We start from the raw sequence: 23750 nt of genomic DNA, 5'->3' as shown, positions 1-23750 counted from the left end.
ATACATGGTATTAGGACTAAATGCGATAATTTGTGCTCGTATCTTTTTCTTGTTTTCCCTTCCTTTCATTTTTTTCGAAACAAGTTACTTCAGAGATGACGCTGATGGATAAGTGCATGTACTGGAAGCTGTCTGCCCCTTTGATACCTCTGACAACGACCCATACTCAAATCATGACATTCATACACGTTGGCCACAGCACTACGTGAAGAAACGTTGGCCAATTCGACCGAATATGGAGCAGAGATATCAAAGGGTACCTCCAGTTATTCCATCGGATGGTGACGCCCTCCGCACATTCCACAGGACGTGCCACACCAATGAACAGCTCTGAGTGGAGGATAAATCCACAAGCAAGGAACGATCAGTGACAATAATGCCAAACCAAACCACCTGCGTCCACATCCTTCTTCTGTGCTACAACTGCACAATTCAATGTTCGTTTGTAATGTATTCTTAATTATTTACCAGGAACATTCCCAAGGAATAAGCAGTAATAATTTAATTACTCATTCATTTCCGAATACATTATAAATATCAAGAAACCTACTTTTTAAACTCTTTACTATAAAGCTTAAAAGATAACTCCGATGAATGAAGCAAAACTAATAGAAGAATGAATTTGCATTTGTGTACTCACCTGCAAGGATTCTGGGAGAAATCGCCTTCAGCATCACTCATACAGTGGTATAACATGCCCTGAGCACACGACAGACACGAAATTTTTGCGATTCCACGTTTAACTGGATCAGGAGCGAATTCACAAGATCCTCGAGGATTATGCTGTTCTGTATACAACTCTTGGCAATGCTTACATTGTAATTGAACATTACGTTTCATAGTATTTTTTGTGGGTTGAGATACTATAATATCTGGTTTCTTCAAAGAACCACCAGTATTATGTCTATCTAACCGGTCTCCTTTATGATCATCGATATTAGGATATAAATATTCGTGATTAAGCGGTGTGAGCTGCACATACGGATAGTTATCCGATCCAATATCTGCAGTCGATGCCAAAGGATGTTGAGATGGCGGTACTTTTATATTTGATCCACCAATATAATGGATAGGTTTATGTGAATCGGGAAGATCTGAACACTGGGAATGATAATTGGGCACTCGAACTATGCCATGAGATGTGTCTGATGACGGATGTGGCTTCGGTGGTTCCGCAGGCAAGTTCCAATTCTACAAATTATATTCAAATTTGTTTATATTGTTACAACATATTTACTTTTATTTAATACATACCATAAAAACATCCTCATCGCCAGCATCTAATGAATTACCGCACAATGTTGAATTAGCCAACCCTACATCACAAATGAATTTTATTAGATAATATGTCAAATAAAACTTTCATGATTCATTGATTCAGCAAATTCTGAATACATGCTGGCATTCTTACCATTTGCACATTCCATAGAAAGTAGCAGTAAAATAGTAAATAAATTAATGCAATTTAAAATGAAATTAATTCACAATCAGACCTGTGTACACTATTGTGGTTGAATCTAATGAATCAAATGACATAACTAAAGAAATAAACTACCTTCTAATAATTCTTCAACAGCTGTACAAACACCTTTATCAAAAGCTCTTGCATCAGCAGCTGTTTGAAATGTCAGACCAAATTTTTTCTCTCCTGTCTTCCAGTGATGAAAAGTTGGCATTACCTTGCTATATTCAAAATCTTTTTTAATTGTACAGCTAAGAACAACCTATAAAAAAAAATGTTATGTCAAAATGAATATGACGACTAACAGTAGAATATATTCAAATTAATAATAAATATGTCTATTACTGCTTGATCAGTGATTCGTTTCCCATAAATAAGATACTCATGCCTCTTCTTGGTTGCACCAGGTGGGGAACTGCTAGAAGATCCATGACTTTGGGTTGTAGTGACAGCTGTAGTTGATACAAATTGTGTAGAGTTTGTAGTAGAAGATATGACAGTCGAAGTAGTAATACCAGATCCATTGGTATTATTGGACTGATGCCCACCTGAAGAAGTAGCTCTTCTTCTAACCGAAACATTTGCTAAACCACCCCCACCTAAAGGAACCCAACCACCGGAACTATCATCCCTTGTCATTACCTGGGCACGAACCCTCACCAGATAGTTACCACTAAAAATGAAAATTGAAAAAGTTAATACGGTGAATTAACAAATATTGATATTATATTGTATCTTTTAAAAAACTAACATTCTGTTTAAATTAGTATTAAACTTAGAGGACAAAAGTGGAAGGTAATGATGCATACTGTTAGTCAATGCGAAAACTAATGTACTACCTTTTTTATCGTAAAGAAAATCAATAGTATATTTTAACATTAAATGAGTATTACATAGTTGCATAAAGTATATTCGTATCAATCAAAATATTAACAAAACACTGATGTTTAATTAAAGTTTTACACTTGACAAGAAATTGTCAAATCGGCATAGTATCGAAATCGTTTCAGAGATAGTCTGAAAACGCGCAAGACTGATATGTACGTGAAGCCGAAGAATTGCTGTTATACACAACGAGATAGCAGATGTTACGCGCTGACATCGATTTAATGAATGAACGGTCACCCCCACACGAACACAGTAACACACAAATACGCCGGCCAAAATCATACACGTTCACATGTATAAATTTTTACAGACGCCCAACAAGCATGACACATCTCAGAAGGGAAAGAATTATATTTCAGGGGTTGAGGAAAATTCGAGAGATGTAAGAAACGTGATAACCAGTAATAGGTATTGAAAATGTTGACAGTACAAAAGGCAGGACCAGCTCAGACAGAACTGTCAGGTGCCGCGTTACGAACGTGATATCGAAGAGAGGACAGGAGTTAAGCTACAGGCACGGACATTTCAGGTTTCGGAGCAGAACAATCGTCAGAAAGTACCGCGAGCGTTACAGTATTACTTACTCCTCCGACGCCTCTGTCATGGTTCGAGCTGTCGAAGCCTTTATTCAATGCCCACCTTTTCCCACACTTCACCATTTTCGTTGCATTGAAAAGACATTCGGCCGCGATTCTGTTTATGGAGCTTTTTTAGGCTAGTGCCAACCACAGGAAGCGCCCCAGTCCTCCTCCCTCTCGCATTCCCCGTAGAGTTCATCCCCACGCCCGACTCGAACCCACAGTCCACGCCTGCTCCCTTCAGTTTTACCGACCGTCGCTTTCGTTTCGAAAACATCTCTTCCTCTGCATATTCTTCAAAAACTTTTCGTAAATCAACACGCTGATCATGGTACACGTGTGTAACTGTATTCTATGATCTCTTCGGTTGCGATTTTCGGGCCAAATCACAGAAAGTATACCGAGCAAAACTCGCGCATCGACGTTCACCCCGCGAGCCTGACTGACTATACGGTAGCTATCGACTCTTTTACAATGAAAGCTACCGGTCTGCGCAACAGGATTCATTCATCGATGTTACCCATACAGTCTTGTTAATAATTAAGTGTGCTAACGTCTCTATGGCGGACAATGCACGTAACAGTTACTCGTGATCCTGCGCGATTATCTAATTGTATCTGGAACAATTACATATATTTGATTTTCCAATTGAACAGGATTTACGCAATTTAGTACAGAAATTCATTGTACGACTTTACGAAAATGTCGAGTATTAACCAAAAAACATTTGTCTTAAATGATTGTGATATTTCTAATTTTAACTACAGAGTGTTGATTTAAATTAGGATAAGTATTCTGAATAATTCGGTTTTATAACCAATGATATACGTACATTCAAAATATTCTGTAATAATTCATTTATTGTACTTATAATGTGGACATTCCGCCTAAAATCATATCAGGTTTAAATAATCAGGTTTCATACTTTTTATAAGTTATGCATGTAGATATATATAATCTTTTCGCCAATTTCATAAAATCTGTATTTTTTAGATGTTACGTATTTTATTATTTTGTACAATAATTTATTAACGTCGACGCATAATTTATCCGAGTTTCAAGTTCGCGATTAAAATATTGTAATTTATTATTTTATATAGAACAGTATTGACTTTGCTACTTTTATCGGCTTGTGTGTCCTTATTTAAACGTGTCCCTGAACGTGGAATATTCATTTTCCGGTACATTTACTCAGCCGATGTTCATAATTGTGGATCGATGATAACGCAAATTAACGTTAAAAATACTGTACCGTAATTATACATTAGACTAAAAATAAAACTGTGTCATGAAAATTATATCGGTTACTGTCAACATTTTGCACATAAAAATTAAAAGTAACAATTAATAATTTATAAGCGTATTCATCATTAAATGTTCATACAATTGAAGAAACATTATTTATTAAAACGAGATAAAATAGATAAAAGGCAATAACTTATAAAATTTAATTTGTGAGTTTCGAAATTCGAAATTCATAAGAACAAATTTTTAATGAATTCTTGTTTCACAAAATTTAATAAACATCGTGATTAGTAATCGATAAGTGTCGTTTATACAGAAAATTAAAAAACATTTCATTCTTAACCTCCCACGCACAAAAAGCAACATTGATTTATATTTTGATTTGGCTAATAAACCATTTCATACAAACGAGTTTTGCGTATAACGAAGTACTATATAATTTATTTTTTCATAAAAACATAAATAATAAGCAAGTAAAATACTAGGGATGAAGTTGTAGCACATTTGAATATCAAGCAGTATCGGAGACCCACTATTAGGCGAGTTTTGAATGCTAGAACTTTAAAAGCTTAGACATATTCAGACATATTTAGCAGGGACCGACTTTGCAAGTTTCACGACTGTGATAACATGAATATAGTTGATATTTTCGACTCAGAAGTATTTCTTTTATATAATATTTATTAATATTAATGTATTAATATTTCAATCCCTACCATGCTGTATTAACTTCAAAGAATATCTTTTTAAAATAAGCTGAAAATAAGTATTTTCTATTACTAATAAAAAATATCCCCTATATCTTTACTCTTGGTTGGTAAAGGTTTGCTTTCAACAAACGCGTAGCAGCAATATAGGGAACTTCGAAACTAAAACGAAACTTTCTTGTATCTGTATCTGAGAGAAAATAGAAATTTAAATAGTGTCTGTGGTCGAGAAAAAACATTGACATTTCAAAATTTTGCATTAAATTAAAAAGTATGTAATAATCAAAATAAATGGAAGTTACACGGATAGATTCGGTGCAGAAACTTTCAAAGTGGTGTTGAACAAGTTTATTGTTGCAACAATTAATGTAGCAGTAATATGGCTGGAAATTTTTGGCAAAGTTCACATCAGTAAGATATCTTCAGAACAATCAGTTTTTTTAAACTTCGTCTTGTAATATAATCGAGTATTTTATATTTTTAGTCAGCAATGGCTTCTAGATAAACAAGATCTTGTGCGGGAACGGCAACATGATCTTTCAATTTTAACAGAAGAAGAGTATCAGAAACTATTTATCTTTTTCTCGAATCGTAAGTTGAATACTCAATTTATACATAGCACTATTATAAAGATTAGTATGATGTCTTTTTAACTCTAAGTTAAACATATGTATATGGTTGTTTATACCTTTTCTTATTTGTTTCACTTGTTTTAAGAGATACATTTCATAATAATCCTCTATATTTTTTAGTGATCCAAGTATTAGGAGAACAATTGAAGCTTAGACAGCAAGTTATAGCTACAGCAACTGTTTATTTTAAAAGATTTTATGCTCGTAATAGTTTAAAATGTATAGATCCATTATTATTAGCACCTACATCAGTTTTTTTGGCTTCCAAAGTAGAGGAATTTGGAGTTATATCTAATACTAGATTAATTACAACTTGTCAAACTGTGGGTATGTTACTGATTTTATGCAGTAAAAAGGGAAGGGTCCACACATGCAATTAATATGTTTTTTAATATATGTATAACATTTTTTCAGTCAAAAATAAATTTAATTATGCCTACTCACAAGAATTTCCTTATCGTACAAATCATATTTTGGAATGTGAATTTTATCTTTTGGAACATTTAGATTGTTGTTTAATTGTATATCAACCATATCGTCCTTTACTGATACTTATTCAAGATGTGGGTCCAGATGATCAGTTATTGACACTTGCTTGGCGTATAATTAATGATAGTTTGAGAACAGATGTTTGTTTATTGTATCCACCATATCAAATAGCTATTGGTAAGATTATAATATGTGTACTGCAATAATGTATTGAAACAAAACGTGAGTAAAATTTTTGAAAACATTTCTAGGATGTCTACAAATAGCTTGTGTTATATTGCAAAAAGATCTAAAGTCATGGTTTGCTGAACTAAATGCCGATATGGAAAAGATTCAAGAAATTGCTCGTTACATCATTAACTTATATGAATTATGGAAAACATACGATGAAAAGAAAGACATTCAAGGGTTATTAAATAAAATGCCAAAACCAAAAGCAGCACCACAGCGCTGACAAGAAGCTCTATTATCGTCTAATGTTTGGAACCGATAATAAAATATTTTATAACAAATGTGGATAATTTATTCTGTTGGATATGTTTATATTGACAATAAACTGATAAAACTGACAAGGACCATTAATTTTAGAATTTTATTGTATCATTTTTCTTTGAAAATAAAATTCTAATTCAACATTCTCCATTAAAATTTGAGAATATATTGCATATTTTATGCAATTAGTATCAAATATACAAAATGAAGTTTATTGCATTTAAAATAAGATTTAAGATCACAAAATTTATTTACTTTTTATATGAATTGGTGAAATATATAATTAAGCATGTAATGATAATAAAAATTTACTCTCTTTTTCAAAATACTTTCACAGTTCATGCACTTATTCATTTATCAATTCACGACAGTTTGGTCAGAAATACATTAATGTTACTTATTCTAAACTTCTACATAGTATTTCTTATTCTTAGTAACTAAAAATTTATTTCTTACGACGTTTAGTTTTAATTTATGACGATTTGATCGTACAATTTGTAAATTATTTTGTGGTGTCTAATGAATCACTTGTATTGCAAATATTCAACTTGAAAAAATACAATGCAATGTACAGTGAGACTTTACTTATATTTTCTTGGCACATTTTCTTAGAGTTTCGTTTTATTAACTGGAGCCTTTGGAATATCGTTTCCAAAACTTTTTCACGTCGTCATGTCCTGCTTTTGTAACCACCATAGTTCGTTTTCTAAATACAGAAGATATTAAATTTTTATTCTTCATATTCATAGAATTAAAATAAAAAGTACTAATTTCATAAAGTATATTTACCTATCACTTTGCCAAATTAATACTCCAGTAGAAAGAGCATGATCCCTAAGTACTTCAAAATCAGTTTGAGAATGAAACTGACTGTATAAAACTCCTTCACTAAATACAAATCTGTTCCTTTCATTTTCCCATAGTTTAATTTGATCTACAATCGTTGGAGGTAAAACTGGAGGGCCTGCCTCTATCATTTTACTGTGAGCATGTTGCTGTAAATAACTGTTAATATAGCAAGGTGCAAATTAACTGTTTTCTATCATACCTTTGAATGTTATAGAGACAATGATTTTGTGAAACATACCCTACAATTTGAGCTGCTGTAATACCACTTTTTAAAGCTTGACGCACAGAATCTCTAGTCAGTATTGAAACAACTAAATTTGGAAATCTAAAGATCAAAAAATCTAAATAAATATTGCACACATATTTAAAAAAAAACAGTAAACTTTTTTATACATACCTATATAACATTTCACAAAATAGACCAAGTAAGGCAACTTGTAAGTTCGAGTTTGTGTAAGCATATACTCTGTAATTTGTTTCAACAACAATATAACCCTCTTTGTCTGGATCTCTAGAAAGCTGTTTATTTTGTCCAGTAGCAATATTTAATGCTAATCGTGTAGGATAAAATCTAAATATAAATGCAAAATAGAGCAGTATTATTAATATTAAATAACACATATATTGCTAAAAATATTCTCACCTTCCAGCCTTTCGTTTTCTTTGATAAACCAGACCAAATTCTCGTAAATGTTGTAAGAATGTTAGTAAACCCTCAGACATTCCTTCAGTACTATAATCTTTCCCAAGTGTTGAAAAATTTAATTGGAAGAGAAATGTAAGGCACTCAACTAAATCAAGTCCTCTTGCCTCTATTGTGTCTAGATATTGTAAAATGAAATACCATACCTGCAATATGTTCAATAAGAATAAATATTATATACATGATACATTAGTATGATAGCATTCTAACTATCATAGATATATTAAAATCAATTTATTATCTACCTGTGATGCAGTTTCTAATAACAAAAATTGAAAACCAGCTTGAGTAATAACTGGACTTCCATCAGCTTCATCTCGTTTCATTAAGCCAGCATGTAAAAGAATTCTAACTGCATCAGCTGATATGCCTATGAATTATTTGTTAAAATATTTTACATTTATTACATGTGATGCCATAAAATATTTCTCAATTGTATCATTTGTATTTTTTGTCAAATTCAAATAAGTTACCTTCTTGCTGTTGTGACCCAACCATATAATGTAAAACACATTCCCATCTCTCTAGCGCATATGAATCTAAGAATGCCACATCTCTTGGTTTACTATCAGTTTCCATTTGATTTGACATTGTCCATGGTTTTCCACCTCCCAATAAAACAATTTTTAAGTTTTTCTTGAATGTACTGTTCAGAATCCATCCAGGTAATCCACCTGGTATTGATGCTTCCTTCCACACATTCAATTCATTTAATATTGAAACTACCTTTTGATGTTCTTCAAAATAAAGTTTAGAACACCAAGAAGCGATAACTGCTTGAGGTACTGGTTGTTCAACGAACAATAATCGCATAACATAATGTTTAGCTATTACAGGCAATTCACGAAATACAGCCAAACAAATTGGAGGATTATGATAGAGTTTGTTTAACACATCCGGCGGGCGTGATTTTAAATACTCTTGTAGATTTTTGCACTGCAATCCGGTGGGTCGTAACAAATTCTTTCCAGTTATCGTGCTTGACATTATTGTCTATATTTAACATAAAATCATGTGTACATGTAGCAACACTTGCCGCTGTTTTTAATTATAAAATGTACAAAGTATTATCTTACACGTATCTTGTCTTTCCCTTATGAGTGACAATATAAATAATTTAAACGATTAATACTATACATTAGGTAAACGTTACATTGCATATAATAATTATAAAGTAATCGTCTATAACTTTATGTCTCGTCTTTAACAATTCAATGCACTCGCGGCATTTTACTTGCAAATGTGTTATTGGTGTTATTCAGTATTATTCAGTGTTATTTAAAGCAGAAAGCATATAACATATAGATGACATTCGTCTCATACATGTTTTGACCCTGGGTGCTGGTTATGTGGTTTTCAGAGAAATTACGATTTAAATAGTTGGATTAATATTATATATTACTAATTTTTAGCAGTTTTCACGCCGTTCATGTTTATAATGTGGATTTTAAATGAATAATCCTTTTATCGATGTTTCGACTCGATATTTTTTTTATAAACATTTATAATTTGAATGTATATTAACTCTCATACAACGACGTATATAACGAAAATTATGTATTTATATTGAGTGTCAAATTTTTATTTTGTTTTTGTCATAACGTCTTCTTTGAAGCAATTTTAACGTGCACTATATATTTTGTTCGATGGTTTTCTGGAATAGTGCCTTTTTAAAATTTTTTTATCTTAATGTTGGTAACACCTATCACAATACACGGTTTTTTAACAACAAACTTCAAATGACAACATTACGAAGAATATTCTATGTATATTAACCTATACGGAATGTGACTTTAGTTTATAACGTTTAACAACAGTACAATTTGGAATGTATTCAATATGTAAAAGTACCCATCCCTCTACGGGAGTAGAACACGCGATAACATGTTACTTTTTCAATCGTTCCGAAAAATGTCTTGTGGTAGCAGGTGCAAATATCATCAGAGTATTTCGTTTAATACCGGATGTAGATATTACGAAAAGAGAAAAATATACAGGTACGCGTGTTTACTTGCTTTTCGTTATAATTTATTAATTCTCCAACCAATGTACCGTGTTATGTATGTCAGAAATACAATTTTCTCTCATACTAATGATTTTCTTTAGCGTGTATCAGTTTAAGCCTAACGTCAGAATTTGATTAGATTGTTTGTAATCTTTCTCTTCTATCCAAAATTTTCGTAACGTTTTCGGAACCGTATTCATAAAGAATATTTCTTTACCGATTATTTTTAATACATCCTTCATCTGATAAATATTGTCATTACAAATACTCTTCCACTTTTTAATACATTGATGAAAGTATAATTTTCATCTGATGATTCTTTAAATATTATGATATATTTTTTATCAGATGTTACACACAAATATATCATCTTTGTTTCAATCTATAATTTAAAGTTAATGGTTTACTTTTTAGAAGCACGTCCACCAAAAATGAAATTAGAATGTCTAGCACAGTATGTTTTACATGGAAATGTGATGTCAATGCAAGCTGTAGCTCTTGTTGGATCTCAAAGGGATTCTCTGTTATTAAGCTTTCGTGATGCTAAGTTGTCAGTTGTAGAATATGATCAGGATATACATGACCTCAGAACAGTATCTTTACATTACTTTGAAGAAGAAGAGATTCGGGTAATTGTGTTTAACTTTGATGGAATTTTAAACATTAAAAACTATTTTCATTTTCGACGTATTATTTCATTTTTATGTTAAAATTAAAAAGATTTTTGTTTTCTTTAGGATGGATGGACAAATCATCATCATATTCCTATTGTTAGAGTAGACCCTGAAGGAAGATGCGCAGTAATGTTAATATATGGCAGAAAATTAGTGGTATTACCTTTTAAAAAGGATCCAAGTCTTGATGATGCAGATTTATTAGACAATACAAAAGCATCGTCTAATAAAATTCCTATATTGTCATCATATATGATAGTATTAAAAAACTTAGAGGAAAAAATGGACAATATAATAGATTTACAATTTTTGTATGGTTATTATGAACCTACATTATTGATATTGTATGAACCAGTGAGAACATTTTCAGGGTAAGCAAACGCTTATGTAAATTTGAATAATTAATACAGTATTAATATGATATTATTGTAGGCGTATTGCAGTCAGACAAGATACATCTGCCATGGTCGCAATATCACTAAATATTCAACAGAGAGTACATCCCATTATTTGGTCCGTATCAAACTTACCATTTGATTGCTATCAAGCAGTGCCAGTAAAGAAACCACTTGGTGGAACATTAATTATGGCTGTCAACTCACTCATTTACTTAAATCAGAGTATACCTCCATATGGAGTTTCCTTAAATAATTTAGCAGAAACTAGTACAAACTTTCCATTAAGTTAGTATTAAATACATTTTTGTCAAACAATACTCTGTATATTATTTATGACTTATAGTATCATCTAAATTTACCCATTAACATAATTGCAGAACCACAAGAGGGAGTAAAAGTAAGTTTAGAAGGCTCTCAAGTTGCATTTATCTCTTCAGACCGTTTAGTAATTTCTTTGAAGAGTGGAGAATTGTACGTCTTATCTTTGTTTGCCGATAGTATGCGTTCTGTGAGAGGTTTTCATTTTGATAAAGCTGCAGCAAGTGTTTTAACTTCATGTGTGAGTATATAAAATAAATTGTATTTAATTAATTAGTAAAGAACATATTTTACATATGAACATTCAATTCATAGGTTTGCATGTGTGAAGATAATTACCTCTTTCTGGGGTCACGTCTGGGTAATTCACTTTTATTAAGATTCACTGAGAAAGAGTCAGAAAATTTACAAAATACATATGAAAATGAAATAACGATCGAGGAAAATGAAACAGAGGAAACGCCAGCAAAGAAAGTAAAACAAGACTTTATAGGAGATTGGATGGCATCTGATGTTTTAGATATAAAGGATCCAGAAGAGTTAGAAGTGTATGGAAGTGAAACACATACTTCCATTCAGATCACATCATATATATTTGAGGTATTTACACAAAGAAATCATACATTGAATAAATTTGTTACAGTATAGAATTAAATGTTTACAGGTATGTGATAGTTTATTAAATATTGGACCATGTGGCAATATATCAATGGGTGAACCAGCATTTTTATCAGAAGAATTTTCACACAGTCAAGATCCTGATGTTGAGCTTGTGACAACTTCTGGTTATGGTAAAAATGGTGCACTTTGTGTCCTCCAAAATTCTATTCGACCTCAGGTAATTCTTTGAAATGCTTGAATCATTGAAATTGTTCAAATTAATCGATTCTTTTAGATCTCGACATATTCTTATAACTCATTTAATAAGATTATTATCTAATTATAAAATAGGTTGTAACTACATTTGAATTACCAGGATGCGAAGATATGTGGACAGTTATTGGTACATTAAATAATGATGAACAAGTTAGACCTGAAGCAGAAGGTTCACATGCTTTCTTGATTTTAAGTCAGGAAGATTCAACAATGGTATTAAAAGTCATACATTTTAAACGTACATTTGTTTTTAAATATAATACATTGATTATTGTATTATATTTTTAGATATTACAAACTGGTCAAGAAATTAATGAGGTAGATCAAAGTGGATTTAGTACACAGGGGAGTACAGTATTTGCTGGTAATCTTGGCGCAAATAGATACATAGTACAAGTTACACAAATGGGTGTACGACTTTTACAAGGAATTGAACAGGTACATATAATATAATTATAAAAAACAAGTATTTATATATACTTATAGAAAATGTTATATACAGTCATGTATATTTTAATTATAGATCCAACACATGCCTATAGATCTTGGATGTCCAATTGTACATGCAAGTTGTGCAGATCCTTATGTAACTTTACTTTCTGAAGATGGACAAGTTATGTTATTGACACTCAGAGAAGGACGAGGAACTGCGAAATTACATGCACAAGCAGCTAATTTACTATTTGTACGGATGATGATTTTATTAAAAGATTTGTTACTCTTCCATTATATATTATTACAGTTTTTGTAACGAAAATTTTAGCGCCCTCAAATAGAAGCACTGTGTGCTTATAGAGATGTCAGTGGAATATTTACGACCCAATTACTTGAGAATGTAGAAGATGTAGTGCATGAAGAGGAGCATAATGTAGAAGAACCGCCAATTGTTAGTAATATTGACAATGAAGATGATCTACTTTATGGTGATGCACCAGCTTTTCAAATGCCTGCACCATCACTCACTAAAACGTCCGAAGCAGCATCAAAGAAAGCACCCTGGTAATTCTCTTAATTTACAATTATTCTATCTTTAATTCGCATATTAAATGTAATAAAATATTACTGTTATTATGTAAAAACACAGCAATTGTGTATTGATCAAATTGTTTTGACAGGTGGCAAAAGCATTTACAAGAGATAAAACCAACGTATTGGTTATTAGTATACAGAGATAGTGGAACATTAGAAATTTATTCTCTTCCGGATTTACGTTTATCGTACCTTATTCGTAATTTTGGGTACGGTCAATACGTATTGCATGACAGCATGGAGTCGACAACATTGCAAACTGCTCCTGTTAACGAGATTCCAAATCCTGAAATGCAGGTCTTATAAATTGATCGAATTTAATAATCTACTGAAATAAGTAAGTATATTTGCATAATGATGTCTTATTGCAGGTACGTGAAATTTTAATGGTAGCATTGGGTCATCATGGAAATAGGCCAATGCTTTTAGTGAGACTCGATTCAGAACTACAAATATATCAAGCATATAGGTATCCAAAGGGTCATCTAAAATTAAGGTTTAAAAAATTAGATCATGGTATAATATCAGGGATTACGAGGTAACATATTCCTTTTCTCAAGCCGCACTTTATACTGAATTGATTCATTGGAAATTGGAAATATTATTTCATTTACTAGGCAAACACCGAAAGACGAAGACGTGCCTACAATGAATGAGACTCGACATTGTATGATGCGTTACTTCAGTAATATTGCTGGATATAACGGTGTATTTATTTGTAGTGATTATCCGCATTGGATATTTCTCACAGGACGTGGTGAATTGCGTACCCATCCAATGGGTATCGATGGCCCTGTTACCTCTTTTGCACCTTTTAATAATGTAAATTGTCCACAAGGTTTCCTTTATTTCAATAGAAAGGTATTTTCTTTTATTGCAACAGAAAACAATCGTATTTTTATCCGTTATTATCATCACTGATATTATTACCGAAATATTATGTTGTACATTATATATATTTGTACTAACACATTTTGACTTTTAGGAAGAGCTACGGATATGTGTTTTACCAACTCATTTATCATATGATGCTCCATGGCCTGTTAGGAAAGTTCCATTGCGATGTACACCTCATTTTGTTACGTATCATCTAGAAAGTAAAACTTATTGTGTTATAACGAGCATAGCCGAACCACTTAAAAGTTACTATAGATTTAATGGCGAAGATAAGGTACGAAAACGAAAGTACAGCGGTCTGTTTAAAAGCAGAAAACAGTAATATTTTATTAGTGTTAATTTCTGTTTTTTTTTTTCTTTAGGAGTTTACCGAAGAAGAACGAACGGAGAGATTCATTTACCCTTCACAAGAACAGTTTTCGATAGTATTATTTTCACCTGTTTCATGGGAAACTATTCCCAATACTAAAATTGAACTAGATCAATGGGAACATGCCACTTGCTTAAAAAATGTTTCTTTGGCTTATGAAGGAACACGATCTGGCTTGAAAGGTTACATAGTAGTAGGAACAAACTATAACTACGGTGAAGATATCACAAGTAGAGGAAGGGTAAAATCTTAGTTCGGAAATTTAATACATTACGAATACTACGTTTCATAGAACTGTGCTTCTAATTTTGAATATTTTCAAACAGATACTTATATTTGATATAATCGAAGTTGTTCCCGAACCTGGTCAACCATTAACAAAAAATAGGTTCAAACAAATTTATGCGAAAGAACAGAAAGGTCCAATAACTGCTATCACCCAAGTCTCAGGTTTTCTAGTCTCCGCAGTTGGACAAAAAATATATATCTGGCAGTTAAAAGATAATGACCTTGTTGGAGTTGCTTTTATAGATACGCAAATTTACATTCATCAAATGTTAAGTATTAAGAGTTTAATTTTAATAGCCGATGTGTATAAGTCTATCAGTTTATTAAGATTTCAAGAAGAGTATAGAACGTTGTCTCTTGTTAGCAGAGTAAGTAAAAATTCACTTCTAAACTAGTCGCTCTTATTGTAGGGAATTTGCTGACAAGGCTTATTTTTCTAGGATTTTAGGCCAGCAGAAGTATATACCATTGAATATTTAATTGATAGTTCTAACTTAGGATTTGTTGTGGCTGATGGTGAGAGTAATATAGCTTTATTTATGTATCAACCAGAATCAAGAGAAAGCCTTGGTGGACAAAAATTAATTAGAAAAGCTGATTTCCACTTAGGACAAAAAGTAAATACATTTTTCCGGATCAAATGCAGAGTTTCAGATCCTGCAAACAGTAAGAAACAATTTCCTGGTGCGGATAAAAGACACGTTACCATGTATGGTAAGTTATATTAAAAGTATCAGGAAAAATATACATTTGTTTCAATTTGTACGTGGAATTGCATAAATTTGATTTCGTTATAGCAACTCTTGATGGCAGTCTTGGTTACATTTTGCCTGTGCCAGAAAAAACGTATCGAAGATTACTCATGTTGCAGAACGTTTTGGTATCACACATTTGTCACATTGCTGGATTAAACCCGAAAGCATATCGGTAATTACTTTACTGAAAATAATTATACATTCCGGGTGAATGTTTATTTTTGTAACTAACTATTCACCTTTTTATTTCAGTACTTACAAAAGTTATATACGGACTCAAGGAAATCCTGCAAGGGGTATTATTGATGGTGACCTAGTTTGGCGTTACCTTTATTTACCCAATAATGAAAAAATAGATGTAGCAAAAAAGATAGGAACACGTGTACAAGAAATAATAGAAGATCTTACGGAAATAGATCGACAAACAGCACATTTTTAAAATAGTGCCTTTTCATCATTTCATGTAATAGCCTTTTTTGTTTTAAATATTCCTGTTCATCTCTTAAGTAGCGAAATATTTCGTCGAAAGAATACTTGTTCCTCTTGTGCCGAAAGAACTATTTATCTTCATGTTTTATATTGAATTTACATTTAATTATGGTAATGATGAGTTTCGGTGCTTCTGTGGAGTATGAATACAAACCAATATGAACAGTGTAGATATATGTATGTATGTTGATTGGAATGAATTTGTACAAAACAAAATCTATTGTCTATTCCTTGACACGCTAAATTCAAAAGTTGTTTTCCACCATGACTACAGATACCTACATATTTGAAATGCTTCTGTAAAGGCTAAACATTTTCTTTAGATCTGTCAAGATCATTGTATAGAAGCAGATATACATTAAAATTAACTTCATGACACAATGCGGTCAGTATCAAAGCACGAATCTATTTTAATATCAAATCTATCGGAACGTCAAATTCATGGTTCGAGAAGATTTTCGAAACGCGAGACTCAACGTATGTATTAATAAATTACGTACATATATGATACATTATAATATTATGAACGCTATACTACGAATAAGGAATTGCGTTATTGTAAAAAAGAAAATAAATTTTATACATACATACCTCTTTTTTTCCTGGTGGGCTGGTGTATAACAAAAAAAAAAAAGAAAAAATACAAGGGGATTAGCTGGGTGGGATATTATACATACATACCTGAATTTATATGTTGACCATTAAAGAATATTGATCAAACAATTACAAACCAAATGCGACGGGTCACTTAACATAGGTGTAATATAATTTCTAAAGGTTTATCAACACGCATGTATATAAAAAGAACAACCAATAAGTAAGCAATTTTCCAATATACAAAGATATCTAATGTAGTGTAGTCACGGCAAGGACAAAATATAGATAAACATGTTACTCGAGTATTTTCTCTCAGAGTATATAGGTTTTTATAACAATATTTATTGAATTAAATAGAATTTAGAAATTCATGTTTATTCATAAATTTTGTGTACAGTGTCTGCAATTGAACCAACACTCCTAGAAAAAAGGCTTTGTGAGGCATTTGATGTATTTGATAGTTCAAAACTCGGTGAGATAGATGTTAGGGACTTGGGAACTATTATTAGAGCATTAGGATGTGTGATCACCGAAGCAGAATTACAGGAGATACAAGTTGTAGTGGAAGATGTGGAAAACAGTTCGGTACCAACGGACAAATTTGTAGAATACATGCACAAAGCTATTAACGAACGCAAGTTAGCTGTTTACACATTTTTATACAAAGTCTCTTACACTTGGATTGTTTAAATGAAATTTCAAATTTCTTTATTTAGATATAAACCAGCTGAACCAGAAGATCTTTTAAGAGCATTTCAATTATTGGACCCTGAAAACCGTGGTTATATAATGCGTGATGTTTTAGAGAAAGCGATGATGGAAATTGGGGAACCATTTTCAGAGCAAGAAATAGCAGACATGATGGTCATTGCATGTGATCCAAAAACAAAAAGAATCAATTACGAACATTACATTAATTTACTAATTGTATGTATATGCTTCTTCAATACTCATATATTTTTATCACAAAATAATTATTATTAAAATTATGACAAGTGACATGGAACATTTTTAAATACCATTTATAGGTGAAAATACCTAATGAAAGAAATGTATATTCAATCGTTGATGAAATGGATGCAGCTAGATTAAAAGCTATGCCTAAAAAACGTAGATTGGAAGATCTTCTTTTGAACTATCAAACAGCTTAACTTTTTTAGAAGATATAGGTCTTGAATTAGTTAAAGTCACAGTGTTTAGTAAAAGAAACATAATTAACATGAAGATTTGTTAGTATTAAAATGTATTTCAAATATTATCATAATATTCCTTTCCATCTTATAATGTATAAAAACATTCCTATAAAAATATTCTATTTAAATGCATTCAAATTATGTATAATTATTAACTTGTTATATGTGTATGAAGATCCGAGTCTCACAATTTTGAAAAAACTGGAGGTTCTGATTTAACAACTTGCGACATTGTAGCATTTGCAAAGTCCTCACTTTGAAGCATACTTTGATTATGCATTGCCTACAAATATAATAAAAATAAAGTGTCTATACATTCATGTAATAGTAATTATATTATTATAGGTGGAGTAATAGCGAAGCTTACAATGTGATCTAAACCCTCTTGAACAGAGTGATCTCTTGAGTAAACCAAACTTAACTTTGAACCTTGCACTGCTACTGGACTTTTACTTGCTATTTCATTTGCGAGTGCAATTGATCCTTCCAGCAAGCTAAAAGAAATGGAAAGTACTTGCAATACAATGTATTGTTCATAAGAATAAAATCAAATACTATTAGGTCAACTGATTACAATACATTTATATAAACTATAAGAAAGCTTTACCTTTCTTCAGTCTCAAATAAACAACTAACAAAACCATGTTGTAATGCCTCAGAAGCTGTAAATTTCCTTGCTGTATATACCAGTTCCCTAACTAAACTGTCAGAACCTATAATTTTTGGAAATCTTTGCAGTGTACCCACATCAGCAGCCATACCTAGTGCAACTTCTTTTATTTGAAACCATGCATCTGAAGTACAATAACGAATATCAGCTGCTGATATCATGTCTACTCCAGCACCAATACATGCACCATGTACAGCTGCAATCACAGGTTTTGGACACTAAAAGATAATTTTCCAAAAATAAATATGAAAATATGAAACAAGTAAACAACACATAAATAAGTATATCAGTATAAATGTCAAGGGTATAATGAATAACCTTTTCTATAGCAGTAATGCAATCTTGGTACTCCTTAATCATAAGTTGTACTATTTTACATTTCCGGGCAATGTCTTCATGTTCTGCTAATTTTGGTGCCCAATTCACCACATCCTGAACATCAATTCCTACAGAATTAGTTTTTTTACTATATTTTAAGGCTATTCTTCGTGACACAGAATACATATATATATACATATATCAATAAAATTAATATACCTGCACAAAATGTTTTGCCACTACCTGATAGGATTATAACTCTGCAGTCCGATTCTACTGCTAAGTCATCAACACATTTTTTAAATTCTCTACACAATTATTAAATAAACGATATTAAAATAAACATAATATTTATTAATATTAATATAAATACATACTTCCACATAACATCATTAATGGCATTAAGTTTTGTAGGCCTGTTTAATTGCACCATATAGGTAAATTGCTTTGGTAATGATATTTTTAATGTTTTGTATTTTTCAAAAATCTGCCCACTAGTGTAATTCATTTTGCAATAATTTTGTATTTCTAGAAAAAACGTATTTTACATTAACCATTACATATAACATATGTATGTATAATTATAAACATATAGATAAAAATTTTATATCTATATATAAACAAATTACAAGTTACTTTTTAATAAATATTAATATATTACTTGATAAATACATAAGTTGTAGGTTTCTTACGTGTTTTTACACCATTTACAAATAATGGATGTTTAATTACGTGCAACATTTCTCTATTCACAAAAGAAATATATATATATAGAATTTATTGCAGTATATCTACATAACATTAGATAATCTTATACTTGTTTATATTTTGCACAATATATGAGTATGTACATACTCATTAATATATACATATACGAATATGCATATATAATCGCAGAACGTAGCCAACATAATCACAGGAACCGAGAACTCTGTTGGTAACTCGCCTCTGATTAGTCAACGTTTTTCGTTAATATGTATCTCGTTAACAAAGCCTCAGATAACATTTTTCCGGATCGTAGCGCTGAAGTAACTCCTCTCTTTAAAACAGCCTGGGTAATCTGTATTATCATCGGTAAAGTACTGTAAACTGATGACAATATCGAGCTAATGGCTGCGAACTTCGAATCTATCTCATAAAACCACGTTCTATATTACATCGAACTAGGATTATTTTAAAAATCGATATGAGATTCAAAGTGTAAAAATGTCTAGTACTTTGAATGTTTTAGAAAATTATTCGAGATAAAGATGTATGGAATTACTGAAAATTACTTTAGATTCCTTTTCCTTATTCTGTAAATTCTTTGATTGGAATATGAATGCTGCTGGAAGTATGAACATTTTCACAGGACAATGATATAAATGGAACTTTAAAACTTTTTTAAGTGTCACAGTGATATTTCGTTATATGTTCCATAATGTCAATAATATTGATTTCCCCGCAACATCCATAATTATTACAAATGTCAACATAACGAAATATCTCTTATGCGATGTTTGTGGTGTAATAAAAATCTGTGTTTCGATTACGTTTTTGATACGTATTACTCACTTATATGTAATAATATAGAATAAAAATATACTATTAGTCCGATATTTGAAAATATACATGCGTTCGTTGTCACTGTTAAACTGTTGTAATAACAATGGAATAATAAAATAATTTACTCAAAGGTACATAATAATACATATACATATCCATAAAAACAATATTAAACGCAATAACTTTTTTGTACGCGAAGAAAAACTAATATAGGTCCGTCGGGATTAGAACCCAAGACTCCTTTCTAATACGTCTACTTTATAGCGAACGGACGGAAGAGAATCCGTTCACGACCAAGGTCCCTTCTTAGATTTAACGTAGTTCACAAATTCACCGTTCTCATAACGTAGAGGACAGCAGAAAATCCCTGACTTTTTACACTATCGGTATTTCAGAACATGAGACACGAGTGATCTATGACGACGTGACTATCACCGACTAGGTATAGGATAGACCTATCACCTTATCCCATAAGATGATAGGTCTATCCTATACCTAGTCGGTGATAGTACTTCCGGATCGAAACTTTGAGGGGTTCTTTCACCCCCTAAATATGAAAACGGGCCGCTATACAAAAATACGTATCTCTTATTTTTCGGTCCTCTAAAACATATCCGAAAACCAAAGCAATCGGAGGCGGGCACCTAAAATACACTCCTTGTAAGCCATATATATACTATATATATGTCTATGATCTCGTCTGCGCTTGAATATATATACTTTATGCTTTATCAAATGTACACATATTTGGTGATCTACGTATTAAGTATTTTAAGGCGTGTCACTTAGTGACCAACTTCATCCGGTCTCGTGTACTTTAACCACTTTAACCAGACGGAGCTGTAAGGCACTGAAGGTTGTACGAGGGGCAAGATGTTGTCAAGATTAGCTTTTCGTAATGGTGAGTTAGAATTAAAACGGATGTTACTTCTAAATATATTATTCACAAAATTCTATAGGTTAATAATAGCAGAATTCTTTAAAGTCCGTCGTACTTGTCATTGTCAAGTTTATGTCGATTATTTTAATCCCATTATGTAATAATATTTGTTACTTCATCGATATTTTCCATAAACAATATGGATAATCAAACCTTGATTTTTAAATTTGTTTGTTAGTGACATGCCTTATTTGAATAAAATTATTAAATAATGAGTAATCAGTAATTAATTTCGGATTATAGGTAAGCATGAGAGTCTTTTCTATTGATGACTATGTAATACATTTTGCGTAAAAAAGATTTTTTTATAACTATAATTTCCTTTATAGCTCAAGCACTTTCTGTGGCCGTTCGAGGCATTCAGACTTCGACACCAACATCATCAGAATATCAACGTCCAAAACGTTTAATCGAACCATCGCCAGTTAGGCATGGATTTATTCCAGATGAATGGTTCACATTCTTCTATTCCAAAACTGGTGCAACAGGTAGATTAGTGATTTATAAAATAATATCCTACATTGTCATGTTTAAGATAATTAGAAAATCCATAGTACATAATCTCCTTTATATGTATATACTACGAGACCTTTAATTTAGCAATCAGAAAAGTAATTATTTAAGTTAACGTTAAATAAACATTATATTAATAAAAAAATAATAAAGAAAAAACAGAAATATATTTGTAATAATTAAAATATAAATTTATAATTAAAACTTATTTATGTTTCTTATTTAGGTCCATATGTATTCCTAGCTACTCTGTCAACATATTTACTATCTAAAGAGTATTATGTTCTGGAACACGAATTCTACAATGGACTTTCTGTTCTTATGATTGTCATTATTGGTGTAAAGAAGTTTGGTCCTGGTGTAGCAAAGTATTTAGACAAAAAGGTTGATGAGTATGAAGCAAATCTAAGTGATGGAAGGGCAGCACAGTTGCAGGCACATGAGGATAACATTAAGAACATTGAATGTGAGAAGTGGCGCCTTGATGCACAAAAAATGATTTATGATATTAGAAAGCAAAATATTTTAATGCAGTTGGAAGCTACTTACAGAGAACGATTAAACCAAGTGTACACTGAGGTAACATGCTTGTATTTAAAATGTGATTATATATTTTGTAAGAAATTGTGACATTTTGAAAGTGTTAAAAAAATATCAATTACTGAAACTCAATCAAGTATAATTATTTACTTGTATAAAGGATCTTTCATAACATATCAGACCAACGTCAGTGATAGTTTGCGGACATAAAAATAATGAAAAAAGGGTCTTATAAACATATGCTTATTTTGACCTTGTTTTCGAATTGTAATCATTTTTGTTATACTAGTAATTCTGAATGACTATCTGAACTATTGTAACTACATCTGTTAAACTGTTTGTGTATGATACTTGATAACTCCTTTTTAACACTAAACCTACCACGACCGGTCAAACGACCGTTTTTGCAGTTCTAATTCCTACCCCTATGAAGGGTTCGGTACATTTAGTGTTAAAATGTTACTGCCTTGCATTCATTTTGAAAACATGTCTTGCACATTTTGTAGATGAAGTTCTTGTACTTGAGTGTTTATAATATTTGCGTTATTTATAGGTGAAAAAACGGCTTGATTACAATTCTCAGTTAGATATGGTGGAACGTAGAATTGCTCAAAAACACATGGCACAGTGGATCATAAACAGTGTATTGAAGTCTATTACACCAGAACAAGAAAAAGCCAATCTACAGCAATGTATAAAAAATCTTGAAGCTCTTGCTGTAAAAGCATAAGAGTCTACTATTGAACTAGACGAAATAGATTAAACTTGACTAAGTTCATTGTAAAAACACACGAGAATACTGTACAACTCGTAGTGTACTCAAAAATATTGCAAAACAATTAATACTAAACTGATCTTTATCAGTGCATTGTATATTATATAATCATAATACATTGAAATAAATAAATTAAATTAAAACAATATTAAACAATGTGTTGAAAAAATATCTGAATTTGAATATCCTTTTTTTATGTTTCCCTAGTTTATTCATTCAATATTTATGCAAATAACTACAAATTTTTATGTACGAATTTACAAAAACTGGAATCCCACAAAAATTGATTTCGTCTATTAAAGGTTCTACTTAATCTCCCTAAATTTAAAATCCTCTTAAATGTTACAAAAAATTTCTTATTTTATACGCAACTGGTGAACCAAGCTACTAACGTACATCGCCAATACGTATTGATACGTATATAATATATATATGTACATATATAGTATATATTAGTGTATAGTTCAAATATGTAAATCATGACCAATCACGACACGATCGTATTGAATCTGCAA

At 31.4% G+C, this 23750-nt stretch overlaps 7 protein-coding genes across 8 annotated transcripts; 4 read left to right on the top strand and 3 right to left on the bottom strand.

Moving 5' to 3' along the window:
* Window positions 1-266: 266 nt before the first annotated feature.
* On the bottom strand, window positions 267-3103 carry LOC107188121 (sprouty-related, EVH1 domain-containing protein 3). Its single transcript, XM_015576369.1, has 6 exons — window positions 2935-3103; window positions 1808-2135; window positions 1556-1724; window positions 1255-1316; window positions 641-1191; window positions 267-423 (listed from the first exon to the last, which is right to left on the bottom strand). Exons 1-6 carry the CDS (start codon window positions 2952-2954, stop codon window positions 267-269), a joined length of 1287 nt encoding a protein of 428 aa, XP_015431855.1. The 5' UTR covers window positions 2955-3103.
* A 2108-nt stretch (window positions 3104-5211) lies between these two features.
* LOC107188130 (cyclin-C) lies at window positions 5212-6563 on the top strand. Its single transcript, XM_015576380.1, has 5 exons — window positions 5212-5291; window positions 5365-5471; window positions 5633-5839; window positions 5927-6178; window positions 6253-6563. Exons 1-5 carry the CDS (start codon window positions 5260-5262, stop codon window positions 6453-6455), a joined length of 801 nt encoding a protein of 266 aa, XP_015431866.1. The 5' UTR covers window positions 5212-5259; the 3' UTR covers window positions 6456-6563.
* Window positions 6564-7007: 444 nt separating this feature from the next.
* Window positions 7008-9421, bottom strand: LOC107188126 (general transcription factor IIH subunit 4). 2 transcript variants are annotated; one of them, XM_015576374.1, is made up of 8 exons: window positions 9122-9421; window positions 8519-9038; window positions 8291-8415; window positions 7986-8191; window positions 7740-7913; window positions 7581-7667; window positions 7283-7498; window positions 7008-7199 (listed from the first exon to the last, which is right to left on the bottom strand). In XM_015576374.1, the coding sequence occupies exons 2-8, from the start codon at window positions 9030-9032 to the stop codon at window positions 7118-7120; spliced, it is 1404 nt and encodes a 467-aa protein (XP_015431860.1). In that variant the 5' UTR covers window positions 9033-9038; window positions 9122-9421; the 3' UTR covers window positions 7008-7117. The 2 variants fall into 2 exon arrangements, with proteins under 2 accessions (XP_015431860.1, XP_015431861.1); XM_015576375.1 differs by having other exon boundaries at window positions 8519-9421.
* Window positions 9422-9798: 377 nt separating this feature from the next.
* Window positions 9799-16094, top strand: LOC107188095 (cleavage and polyadenylation specificity factor subunit 1). The gene is made up of 20 exons (XM_015576341.1): window positions 9799-10042; window positions 10465-10679; window positions 10788-11095; window positions 11157-11407; window positions 11500-11681; window positions 11756-12040; window positions 12105-12278; window positions 12392-12529; window positions 12605-12754; window positions 12840-13001; window positions 13080-13315; window positions 13432-13642; window positions 13717-13883; window positions 13963-14206; window positions 14331-14516; window positions 14605-14853; window positions 14939-15268; window positions 15341-15614; window positions 15698-15827; window positions 15908-16094. Exons 1-20 carry the CDS (start codon window positions 9874-9876, stop codon window positions 16092-16094), a joined length of 4248 nt encoding a protein of 1415 aa, XP_015431827.1. The 5' UTR covers window positions 9799-9873.
* A 430-nt stretch (window positions 16095-16524) lies between these two features.
* Window positions 16525-17892, top strand: LOC107188083 (EF-hand calcium-binding domain-containing protein 2-like). The gene is made up of 4 exons (XM_015576327.1): window positions 16525-16621; window positions 17139-17379; window positions 17458-17668; window positions 17770-17892. Exons 1-4 carry the CDS (start codon window positions 16525-16527, stop codon window positions 17890-17892), a joined length of 672 nt encoding a protein of 223 aa, XP_015431813.1.
* Window positions 17893-18070: 178 nt separating this feature from the next.
* Window positions 18071-19678, bottom strand: LOC107188112 (delta(3,5)-Delta(2,4)-dienoyl-CoA isomerase, mitochondrial). Its single transcript, XM_015576360.1, has 7 exons — window positions 19615-19678; window positions 19300-19450; window positions 19142-19230; window positions 18923-19050; window positions 18542-18822; window positions 18302-18428; window positions 18071-18217 (listed from the first exon to the last, which is right to left on the bottom strand). Exons 1-7 carry the CDS (start codon window positions 19661-19663, stop codon window positions 18119-18121), a joined length of 924 nt encoding a protein of 307 aa, XP_015431846.1. The 5' UTR covers window positions 19664-19678; the 3' UTR covers window positions 18071-18118.
* A 1583-nt stretch (window positions 19679-21261) lies between these two features.
* LOC107188106 (ATP synthase subunit b, mitochondrial) lies at window positions 21262-23373 on the top strand. The gene is made up of 4 exons (XM_015576352.1): window positions 21262-21368; window positions 21737-21895; window positions 22147-22499; window positions 23014-23373. Exons 1-4 carry the CDS (start codon window positions 21341-21343, stop codon window positions 23188-23190), a joined length of 717 nt encoding a protein of 238 aa, XP_015431838.1. The 5' UTR covers window positions 21262-21340; the 3' UTR covers window positions 23191-23373.
* The last annotated feature ends 377 nt before the right edge of the window (window positions 23374-23750 follow it).

The sequence above is a fragment of the Dufourea novaeangliae genome, unplaced genomic scaffold (genome assembly GCF_001272555.1).
Source record: "Dufourea novaeangliae isolate 0120121106 unplaced genomic scaffold, ASM127255v1 scaffold115, whole genome shotgun sequence".
Taxonomy (NCBI): domain Eukaryota; kingdom Metazoa; phylum Arthropoda; class Insecta; order Hymenoptera; family Halictidae; genus Dufourea; species Dufourea novaeangliae.
The sequence above is the reverse complement of the archived record's forward strand: the minus strand, read 5'-3'. Positions and strand labels throughout refer to the sequence as shown.

Coding starts and splice junctions, on each gene's coding strand:
- LOC107188121 (XM_015576369.1), bottom strand. CDS start 2,954: ATGACAGAGGCGTCGGAGGA. Junction 2,136..2,934: donor ATGACAGAGGCGTCGGAGGA/GTAAGTAATACT, acceptor TTTCATTTTTAG/TGGTAACTATCTGGTGAGGG. Junction 1,317..1,555: donor TGTTGAAGAATTATTAGAAG/GTAGTTTATTTC, acceptor TTTGTGATGTAG/GGTTGGCTAATTCAACATTG.
- LOC107188130 (XM_015576380.1), top strand. CDS start 5,260: ATGGCTGGAAATTTTTGGCAAAGTTCACATCA. Junction 5,840..5,926: donor TACAACTTGTCAAACTGTGG/GTATGTTACTGA, acceptor ACATTTTTTCAG/TCAAAAATAAATTTAATTAT. Junction 6,179..6,252: donor ACCATATCAAATAGCTATTG/GTAAGATTATAA, acceptor AAACATTTCTAG/GATGTCTACAAATAGCTTGT.
- LOC107188126 (XM_015576375.1), bottom strand. CDS start 9,032: ATGTCAAGCACGATAACTGGAAAGAATTTGTTACGACCCACCGGATTG. Junction 7,914..7,985: donor AGAAAACGAAAGGCTGGAAG/GTGAGAATATTT, acceptor ATTTATATTTAG/ATTTTATCCTACACGATTAG. Junction 7,668..7,739: donor TTTTGTGAAATGTTATATAG/GTATGTATAAAA, acceptor TTTGATCTTTAG/ATTTCCAAATTTAGTTGTTT.
- LOC107188095 (XM_015576341.1), top strand. CDS start 9,874: ATGTATTCAATATGTAAAAGTACCCATCCCTCTACGGGAGTAGAACAC. Junction 14,854..14,938: donor ATATCACAAGTAGAGGAAGG/GTAAAATCTTAG, acceptor ATTTTCAAACAG/ATACTTATATTTGATATAAT. Junction 15,828..15,907: donor TTAAACCCGAAAGCATATCG/GTAATTACTTTA, acceptor TTTTTATTTCAG/TACTTACAAAAGTTATATAC.
- LOC107188083 (XM_015576327.1), top strand. CDS start 16,525: ATGCGGTCAGTATCAAAGCACGAATCTATTTTAATATCAAATCTATCG. Junction 17,380..17,457: donor AAAGCTATTAACGAACGCAA/GTTAGCTGTTTA, acceptor TTCTTTATTTAG/ATATAAACCAGCTGAACCAG. Junction 17,669..17,769: donor ATTACATTAATTTACTAATT/GTATGTATATGC, acceptor TACCATTTATAG/GTGAAAATACCTAATGAAAG.
- LOC107188112 (XM_015576360.1), bottom strand. CDS start 19,663: ATGTTGCACGTAATTAAACATCCATTATTTGTAAATGGTGTAAAAACA. Junction 19,451..19,614: donor TGTAAATGGTGTAAAAACAC/GTAAGAAACCTA, acceptor CGTTTTTTCTAG/AAATACAAAATTATTGCAAA. Junction 18,823..18,922: donor GCATTACTGCTATAGAAAAG/GTTATTCATTAT, acceptor ATTATCTTTTAG/TGTCCAAAACCTGTGATTGC.
- LOC107188106 (XM_015576352.1), top strand. CDS start 21,341: ATGTTGTCAAGATTAGCTTTTCGTAATG. Junction 21,896..22,146: donor TTCCAAAACTGGTGCAACAG/GTAGATTAGTGA, acceptor TTTCTTATTTAG/GTCCATATGTATTCCTAGCT. Junction 22,500..23,013: donor TAAACCAAGTGTACACTGAG/GTAACATGCTTG, acceptor CGTTATTTATAG/GTGAAAAAACGGCTTGATTA.